General features: G+C 32.9%; 2 protein-coding genes across 2 annotated transcripts; one reads left to right on the top strand and one right to left on the bottom strand.

Annotated features, from left to right (window-relative positions):
- Window positions 1–627: 627 nt before the first annotated feature.
- On the top strand, window positions 628–6,267 carry TRIADDRAFT_60797 (uncharacterized protein; the record flags this gene model as incomplete). Its single annotated transcript, XM_002116761.1, has 12 exons — window positions 628–688; window positions 2,218–2,402; window positions 3,191–3,385; window positions 3,669–3,767; window positions 4,200–4,250; window positions 4,444–4,500; window positions 4,589–4,675; window positions 4,906–5,023; window positions 5,102–5,229; window positions 5,410–5,466; window positions 5,586–5,663; window positions 5,800–6,267. 12 exons carry the CDS (start codon window positions 628–630, stop codon window positions 6,265–6,267), a joined length of 1,584 nt encoding a protein of 527 aa, XP_002116797.1.
- Window positions 6,268–8,624: 2,357 nt separating this feature from the next.
- On the bottom strand, window positions 8,625–10,361 carry TRIADDRAFT_60796 (uncharacterized protein; the record flags this gene model as incomplete). The annotated part of the gene is made up of 1 exon (XM_002116693.1): window positions 8,625–10,361. The coding sequence occupies one exon, from the start codon at window positions 10,359–10,361 to the stop codon at window positions 8,625–8,627; it is 1,737 nt and encodes a 578-aa protein (XP_002116729.1).
- Window positions 10,362–10,774: the final 413 nt, after the last annotated feature.

Raw genomic sequence — 10,774 nt, 5'->3', positions numbered from 1 at the left:
GCGAAATAAAATCAATCTCCAGCTTATTTAACATTCTTCATATACCCTTCATTTGAAATAGTAATCCAGTAGGAAAGAATGCAAAATTAGTTCCATGTCTATACCAAAATACATATGAAGAAGAAAAAACGAAGTAAAATCAATCTCGAGCTTATTCAACGTTCTCCAGGTACCCTTATTAATTAGCAATAGTTATCCAGTGGGAAAGAATGTAAAATTAGTTCCATGTCTATACTAAAATACATATAAAGAAGAAAACCGCGAAATAAAATCAATCTCGAGCTTATTCAACGTTCTCCAGGTACCCCTTATTAATTAATAATAGTTATCTAGTGGGAAAGAATGCAAAATTAGTTCCATGTCTATACCAAAATGCATATAAAGAAGAAAATGCGAAGTAAAATCAATCTCGAGCTTATTCAACGTTCTCCAGGTACCCTTAATTAGCAATAGTTATCTAGTGGGAAAGAATGCAAAATTAGTTCCATGTCTATACCAAAATGCATATAAAGAAGAAAAGAAGAAATAAAATCAATCTCGAGCTATTCAACGTTCTCCAGGTACCCTTAATTAGCAATAGTTATCTAGTGGGAAAGAATGCAAAATTAGTTACATGTATTTACCAAAATGCATATAAAGAAGAAAACACGAAACAAAATCAATCTCGAGCTTATTCAACGTTCTCCAGGTACCCTTGTCTCCAGGTGCCCTTAATTAACAATAGTTATCTAGTGGGGGAGAAAGCAAAATTATTTCTATGTCAACATAACATCTATACCAAAATGCATATAAAGAAGAAAATACGAAATAAAATCAATCTCGAGCTTATTCAACGTTCTCCAGGTGCCCTTGTCTCCAGGTGCCCTTAATTAGCAATAGTTATCTAATGGGGAAGAAAGCAAAATTATTTCTATGTCTATACCAAAATACATATAAAGAAGAAAACACGAAACAAAATCAATCTCGAGCTTGTTCAACGTCCTCCATAGTAACAGAAGATCTATAACTACATCTAAACAACCATTAGTACCGTATCCTACAAAAACCATGCCTGTTTATGTGCTGTAAATAGCTATATTTTTGAATACTGATCTTGACCAATCCCGATTTGAGCTGTCTAGTTAATAATATAAAATTACCTGTAATACAGTGGGAAATGCCGGCCTATAATCGAATATAGAATACTAGGAACTGACCGTACTTTACAGCGAGCGATACCATTTCTAGCTCCCTTGAGCTTTTTTCATTACCATCCAAACGGCTACTCATTCGAGCCACCATTGATTTTAAAAGGCATGAAATCAGTGATTACAGTCTTGCAGAAATGAATATTAAACATTAATTTAATCCAATAACCGATAATAATGTAGCTATGGTGCAAGTTGATTATATATAATTATTAAACGATAATTTTTTAAACTTAAATTTGCGATTAGTCATACCATTAAAATAAAACGGTCCTACAGAAAATGTTTGTCCAACATCAATGGACATCCAATACCATGGTAAAGTATCGACTGTAAACAAACGTCTATAGAAGTGGCATTACATACTAGCAAAGAACATATACTTTGCTAAGCGAATACTAGAACTCTACTTGACCACAATTTCAATTCCCTTCAGCTTTCCTACCATGTTCTATTCATTCCATATAGATGGTTTGCCAGAGTGTTAGGAGCACATAATCTTTTTTAGGCTGCCTTCTTAATAAATGAAATTGCACATTCTGTTATCCAAAAGATCTCGGAATAGATGATATCGCTCAAGGAAGACATGATTATTAAATAATCAGAGCATCGATCCATTCATTCTTCGTATCACCTCTTTCGCAATATAATCAATCAATCTCCTATACTTATATTAAAGCATATTAGCCGGCTATGATGTATAATAACTAGAATGAAGACTTTAGCTGTAGCATACGTATATACGTGTATAGAATCAATTAAAGGTCTATTAAAACGATATTACTTTCTATCTAAGGACGTCAGCGTCTGCTGATCAAACCAACACTAACATTAGCCCCTGTTGATACAGTTTTGATTACCTTGAGCACTTTTATCACTTTATAAGAGGTCATTGAGAAACAAATTGCTGATAAATGAGCAAAAATAGATGTATAGCAATATTTTGTTGAAAAGATTTTACGATTAAAAATAGATTTGTAGCGCAGCTGATTTATTGAATAGAATATAATTTCTTTTTACTTCCATCTAGCCGTACCATTAATAACGGTCGAACGGAAAACAGGTCAAGTTAAGGTGCACGAGAAAAATATCGATCATGTCTTGAAAAGACCAGAATTCAAAAATACCCATGTCGTGGTTATTGGAATACTTGGCCAACATCGTGCTGGCAAATCATTCTTAATGAATGTAATACGATTATATCTATTAGAAAAGGTAAATTATAAATACAGAATGATAAAAGAATATTATACCGAAGTTTAGTAATGAAGATAGAAATTTCTTTATTAATCTTTCATTCCTTCCAGAAGGATCTCAACTCCCTAATTCTATACTCTACTCAGTTACATAATTTAACTACAATCTTGAATACTGCAGTCATATTGAAAAGAGTGAGAACAATTTAAAAGATATTCTACTCCAATAATGCAAGCAATTATTTATTTCTAATCTTTCGTTCTTTGAGCCACGTTGTACTATTTATTATAACTTTATAGCCTAGTTATACTAAAAAGCTATAATACAATTACTTTTAGTAATACTATAGCTATTAAAGTCTAGTAGCAGAGGCAATAACTTATATTTCGCTTTTATACTGTTGCTAATGAGTTCTGTTTAGTCAGATGATACAATTTTACTGAAACTTTTACTTATTGTGATCATTCTGAAAAGTTATAAGAGAATAACATTGTGTAGCCATACTCTATCTCACCGCTATCACATAGTAATGGAGATCTTACCTTATTTCTGATCGCTTACTTTCAATCAATTTAGACTAAATATTCGATGGTATTGGAACATAGTTGGGAATCAATTAATAATAAGACTATTCTTAAAATTGGATACTTTATTCTTGATGTTTTGTGTTTGTTCACGACAGTGCTGTACATATTTTTCATCTATTGTAGTTTTTAATTTATATAAAAACAAATATATGATTTCATTCCAACCGTAAAGATTCCTTAAGGTTATTATTAACATCATTGTTACATAAAATTCGATAGGTAAAGAAAATGCAAGAGCTCAGTACTATTGGTAAATTATTACAATTTCTCAGCTCTGAGCCTCGCTGGTTAACTGCCGCCAATTTTCGCAATATACAGAGCCAATTTGGCTGGTATCATTCTGACTTAAGTGACACCAAAGGTATATATACTTTAAGAGAGCCCATATTGTGTCAAAATGCGAAAGGTCAAAAGGTAAAAAGAATGAGCTATCTATAGAAAATTTTATAGACTGCAATCTATAAATCTATCGCATCAAGTTAATACTGTATCACTATATAACTAGACAATTAAACGAAAATACAGTATTAAAGTAGGAATTGAAATTTTACTTCTACTCATATTTTCACACCATACTGAATTTCTTATCTTCCTAGTCATTATGCTTAGAATCTAGAAGGAGCAACAAACATCCAATAAGCCCGTTATGATTTCATAAATTAATTAATTCTTGGATGAAATTTTTTGCAAATTATAGGTTGCTGTTGTCTTGTTAGATACAGATGGCTCCATAGCTGGAGAATTTAACTATGACAATATCATATATATCCTAACATCCATTTTATCGTCGAAGCAGGTTCGATAAAACGCTTTTTACTCTAGTGTAACTCGTACGCATCGTAAAATGGCCAGTTATAATAAAATACTGCCAAACTTTGATACATATATATCCACTTACTTTGCCTAGTCTAATAACTTTACAAGAGTTTAAATTTAAAAATAATTTGTCTTTAAATAACAATAATGGTATTGTGTGATTACCTTAGATTAGGTTCTAATTCAAGATTGAATTTATTTGATTACTGTCATTTAGCCTAGTTAATGATGACAGGTTATTACCTGTTGCAATATTTTTGCTTAGAGACTCAAGTCGTAATAACCTTCATTATCACAGTTACAATTAGTCATAATTTGTAGTAAGCCGATTCGTTCAAAATATGAACAATAAATAATAGTATACATATACAGTTCTTTACCACGTCTTCAGTTCTATACTTTTTTTCTATAGATTTTAAATTTTCGCACGGAATGTCAAGATGATGAAATAAGAATGCTGAAGGTAATTTTGTATATTCCAGTTTATGATTAATGATCCTACTGTCGAAATGTAGCAGTCATAGTAACAAACTTTCCCTTAAAGATTTCAAGATTGTTTTAATCTTATTAAATTTACTACTATTCTAGCAGTTTTGCATTATATTTACACAACAGACAACTTTATGTGATCACCATCTTATCGTTGTAATAACTAGGTGTTGGAAGAATATCTAAATTATGCAACGGATAAAAGTCATACCAAATTATTACAAGTAAGCTAGTGAGATTTTTAAATCTCGCTATTGTAAAGTTATTGGAGGAAACTGTTGTTTACAAGAACCATTTGTTTTGACTTACTAGGACGTTGCTGTAATTATTCGAGACGCAAAAGTGAAGAAAAAAGAATTAGGCCAAGTAGAAAATTATCAAATGCACCACTTTGATCAAGTAATACTTGTATTTATTAATTAATTCTATTAAATGTTCTATTACCTTCGATAACTTTGTAATACTACTGTACCATAGCTTGATAGCTTCTGCTTATCTTAACAGTTAAAAATCACTCTATGACAATTCTGTAGTTAATTCGAAAACTTTTCGCTTAAAATTTTGATCTAATAATATAGAAAACGATAAACAAGGTAGATTATGAATTTAACATTACGTATCTTCAATAGAATTCTCAAGTTATGATGCCGGTTCTCAATTCTCATTACTGCAAAGTTCAGTCATATCTTTTCCCACATCCTACGGCTGGTCGTCGGTTAACTCCAATCAGTGCGGTGAAAGTCTTAGGTATTGGAACTATTTTGCTATTTGATTTCTATATTCCAATTGTACGGCTGATACTCGACTTTATTATGCTGCGTTCAGACGAAAATCACCCGTTCGCCATATCTATAGACGAGTTTTGCTCTACTTTTCTTGCCCCTGAAAATTTTATTCAAAAATCGTTTTTCCGAATAAAAATAAATTGTTATCAGTTGGCTGATATTATCAAGGTAAAATTAATTCATTAAAATACTCTCTTTATTCTCATCGTAGCTATAAAATTTGACTTAAATGGTTTTCATTATTCATTTAACGATGAGATATTAAGGTTAAATATACCAATCTAGCAATTAATGGGTATGAATTTCAATTTGTCGATAAGTTTAACGATTGCAAAATTCTTTCGATAGGTTATGGCTAATTTATTTCAAAGTGGGAAACTGCCAACGCCAGAGTTACTATATGAGGTACAGTAGTAATAACTTAGTAATATCGATTTAATAACTAGTCTTATCAGTAATTCAGTATTACCGTCTTGAATTTATTGCTGGTAACCTTGAGTAAATCTTCGTAATAATTTCGTTAGGGAATTGTCAAAACATTATGTGAATATGGATTAGATTCGGTTGTTATGGACTATGAAAAACACGCAAAATATATGGAGGTACTAAATAGTAGCTGATATTGCTTATTATAACATTTACTTCATGCTACGAGTAACCCATTCTTAATCAACGGCCTCATGGTAGTTTACGATTCTGTGTTGCTAATTGCAATTGATCCCTACAACAATTAAATAGGATCATTTTGGTACTAACAATATACCGGCTGAGCAACTAAAAAAACTAAAAGCTGCATTAACGAAGGTGGCGAGTCATTACTTTAAAACACTACGATCGTCAAAATGTAATGGGATAATCGAACGATCCCGCGAGCGGACGGAGAAAAAATTAGAAGCACTACATTCAAGTTGGCAACTGAAATCAGATGCTAACTGTAAGAAAAAAACGGCAAATCATCAAGCTAAGGAGCGTACAGAAGTTAATCAATTATATATGGAAAATGTAAAGTTAAAGAAGTCTTTGAGTCTGGAAAAGGCTAATTCACTAAAATTGCAATTAGAATTGGATGAAGTTAGGTCCAAACTATCTGAGGCTGATCGAGATACACTCAATCAACGAAGAAAATCTTGGGCAACAATTTCGCATACCGCTGAGTCATCCTCGAATGAGGATATTAATCCTGTCCAAGAGCAAGATTGTGGTTAATAAATTGGATCCTCTCTAAAGTATCAGCAATCTTGTGATAAACTGTATAAATCAATCATTTGTTTAGCCTAACAATTAAATTAGATAATTTAAAAATATTTTAAAACAGCAATAAAACAATAACATTGTTAATAGCAATAGCATTATTGTATTATTAATATAACGTATAATCGTATATAATTAATCAAGACTCTATAATCTTCTATAATAAGAAAGAATAGATTCTATGCTGGCGTGTTCTTATGCAGGCTATAGTGATGTAAGTTCCTATATTTAATTTGTACTAAATTAATATAATATATTTTATAATGCCAGTAGGAGAGTTGCTTAAATCTGCCCCTATATGTAATTAATTTCGATGAACTTATAACCAGTATTTTATTTCTGATTTGTCAATCTGCCCACGTATAACTGTGAGAATTTATATGAAAAAGCCACATAATTTCCTGTTACTAAAAATTTAAATTGCTACCTAAAATTCTTTCACCTTTGTTAGCTATAATACTAGGTATCACTGTAAAAGTTAACACAACTAATACGCCTATGTTGTCAACTGTCAATATTATTAATCACATTACAATGTGGTCAGGACAATTTTATAGAGAAAAATTACTTTGAAAAGTGATGATATTGTTTTTCAACATTTAATCTTATCTGCCTGTTAATAGCTATTTTTATTAAGAGCGAAAGTGTAAGCTATGACATAGTTTTGAAGAATTTTCAAGATTTTCAATTGTAATATTCCGTCATTTGTATTGATACTTGTATCAACTATCATTGTCTGCCACGGATAACGTATGATTTACTTACGCAGTTTTTGTTAGCAAGTAATCTGATGAAAGTATTCTTTTATAAAACATTGTAATGGTCGTTATCCTAGTAACCTACCTTTAAAGAAAGAATATCATTTGATACTTAGCTAATAAAATAATCTTCTCGAAGGTTATATGTAGTATTCATTAAGCCAGCGTACGATCATGCAATTTCTTTATTTTAGTTTTCTAATTTCGCAACTGTGAACAGTTGTCTAAAATCGAATTTTTGACAATTATTTAAGAAATCGATCATCTCAGGAGTCCGTTGTTTTATCAGAAGGTTCGTACGGAATTTTCGAATAAATTTCACCTTAAGTTTTATTTAATCGTAATGATTCTCAAAGATGTGATGGTTATAAAATAAAACACATAATGTGTCAATCATTGGAATATGCTCGTATTTCGAATCCTTGCCAGCAGCAGCAAAGAATAAAGTATTCGATATAGAACGAAATGGCGGCGAAGCGGAGTAGGAATATAAGTAAATTGGTAAATTAAAAGACATAATGGATGCCTATATAACCTTAAAATATAGCGTACTGTATTACAATAGATTTCTTCTATGATATACACTGTATTATTATCGTAATCCAAATAGAAATACCATGATTAATATTACAATAGGCTTATACAGTATTATCCAATCAATTTTATGATACAGTAGTTCAAAAGCAAGCGCAAATATTTTAGTTGTCATCAAAGCGTTAACTTTAGTAAACCATTATCAGGCAAATATACGAAGCCATAGTGCATCTAGACATGCCTGAAATAAATGACAAAAGAGTATATATTACATTGACAAGACTCTTATTTAACTTCTTGAACCAACATAGCGATGAAATTTTTCATATTCGTAAACATGTACGGTTATATAGAGTAAATGTAATGCTGTGGAAGATAGTACAGGTCCAATTTCGGAGATAGGTTTTACTTCATATAATTAACTTACACAATAATACCAATACCAGTCTGATATGTTCATAACATGAACATAACTGTGAGCACTGTCACAGAGCAATCTTTAGTATGATGAATTAAAGCACTGTACAAGATTTACGAACAAAAGGATCAGGAAACGCTATGAAGTTTTATAACATAACATAAACTTGTAATATCATATTCGTAGTATTATACACAAAGAGTTCAATTTTAAGTATCATGGTAAAAAGGTGCAAATATATGCATAGTTTAAATACGAACGGATACACAAGTATTGATACAAATCCATTTAATAAAATTTGAAGAAAGCGCATCTAACTTGCGCCAATTTGGATAGTAGGTAACAAATTAGTAACCAACGGTAGTAGATTATAGTTATAACCTTATACGTTCTTTAAGAACAGTGTTTGTCGTTATTTACGTACATAATCAGGGCGTATCATATACGGATAAGCGAATGTTACTACAAGTACGGTATCAATAGATACGCATTCTATAGTGAAAACATCACTAATATTCCTAACACAGCCAATATACATCTAATAGCCGGTATATAACACAATGGGTGATATCAATCTAAATTATCAGCCGTGTATCAGTTGATTAGACATGTTGTGCTGAATGAGGTGCTTCCGAGTGCTGACTACTAGCAATACTATAATCGTCACCATCGGCAGCAGTTTGTTTTTGTGTAGTTCTCCAACGCTCTACAGTCTTTACGCTAGCAGAGTCAACTTGCAATCGAATACCGACTGAACCACCAAAAAGTTTCGGAGGTGGAAGTCCATGGAAAAACATTGATCCTTTAGGTATATAAGTAGCATCTTTGTTAGTGTCGTTACCTTCTGCTGCGGCATGAGCACGTCGTTCATTAGAACGGAAAGAAAGGTAGTTTTTTAATGGCGAGATCGTACTAAAAAATCCACGACCAGATGTTTGTTTACTTGTTGAAGCTGTGGGAAGATTTTTTTCGGTAATCGTTTCTTGAATATCTCTATGGTTAACCTCACAAATGTCGTCGCCTTGTACAATAATCGCTCCAGTAGTGGCAATATCAGGTGTCTCATCTGCTGGGTTCAAATTGACTGATGTTAATTGGGTAAGGTTTACTTCAGGATATACCGTACTTGGCGCTGGCATTGCTTGTAGAGGAGTCTCGGAAGTAACCGCTTCAGTATGATGTTGTGTCTGATGATGATGATGATGACTGTGATGATGATGCCATTTAACTGCTTTATTGTATTGCATGTGCTCAAATAAGCATTTATGGACACGCTTAAATCTACGTCTCATTAAACGATCGCGCGCAATAATACATAAAGGTGTAATGATGTAAAAGGTGCTATTTAACAGAATGATAAAGCCATCAATGGAATGAAGACCGCGTATTGGCGCTATCCAATTGCCAATAAAGCTTATAATGACGTAAGGTAAGCAGAATATGAAATACGACCCTTCGATAGTAGTCAAGACATGAAACGACCTGCCCACTGTTACTGGCGACTCTAATTTAGGACGACTTGAAGGACGACGAATTGTAAACGAATTGAGATGACCGCGACCTTGAGATTTTTTCAATTTCTTTTTAGAATGTCGAACGATTTTAACTTGACAGAAAATGAAAAGTATCAAAGGTAACCCGTACAAGATTAGTCCTTGAATTATAGCAAATGTTAAATAATTACTTTGACCTTCAGGCCAAGGGACACACACTAAGCGCTTGGCATGGCAACTTTTAGTAGTAGTCTGATTGCAAAATAATGATGAATTGGTAGCATTTGTTGACAAGTTCTTTGAGGGAGTAATATGAGCCCAGTCGAAATTGGTCAACGCATAAGGTATAGTAAAAGCTATGCTAACTACCCAACTTACAATACACAGAAATACTCCACGATCTCGAGGCATTCTTAGGTGGTACTGATCAGGAAATGAATAAATCAAGTAGCGATCCATATGCATGAACGCCAGCGTTATATAGATTGCATGATTACTTACGTTCAGGATAAATGTGGCATACCTACAACCTATCCACTGAAGGGGCCATGAACCGGCGTTCATTTGGACAGCGAATAAAAATGGCAATAGTAATACCGTGGGTACAAGGCAAGCCATTATTAGATTTATTGTAAACTGTCCAAATACTGATACTTCCACTGATTTTAGACGATAGTGAGCACGAATTAAAGTTAAATTGAGGAACAAGGATATAGGAATTATGACTGCGATGTAGACAGCTTTCGTAGCATTTTCCAGATCGTCCGCGCTAATCGTATGTTGGTTGTTATCGCCATGTGTTATCGTCGTTGGCAGTAAAGTTGCACTACTATCATTGGCGTCCATCTTGTATTGCGATTGACACTTTCAATTTGGCCCTATTATTGCGACACTGCGCTGGTCTTGACCAGTTATCGCTTCATTTAAAAAGCAATCTTTCAACTTAAGTCCTGTAATCCACAGCAAAAAAATGATTTTATTAATAAATGAGGAAAAACAACAGTCATTCGTTACACAAGTTATACAAGTTTCAATGGTCTACAGTCGAAAAATCAATGTCTGTTTATATAGCCTTCGATAGTAGCCGCACTTAATCCGAGTTGATTTAGTGATGAGAGACAAATTTGGACTAGTACTGACAGATGGCAAGACGATGATCCAAGACGAAAGGTTGACCAGTGGCGACTGTACAGTACTGTACGGTTGGTTATTGCTGACACGTGGTTAGCATACCATCGGTCGCCAACTTCCTTTTCTTT

This window comes from Trichoplax adhaerens, genomic scaffold, assembly GCF_000150275.1.
Source record: "Trichoplax adhaerens TRIADscaffold_17 genomic scaffold, whole genome shotgun sequence".
NCBI lineage: Eukaryota > Metazoa > Placozoa > Uniplacotomia > Trichoplacea > Trichoplacidae > Trichoplax > Trichoplax adhaerens.
Note: the sequence above shows the minus strand (reverse complement) of the source record. Positions and strands in the feature narration are given on the sequence as shown.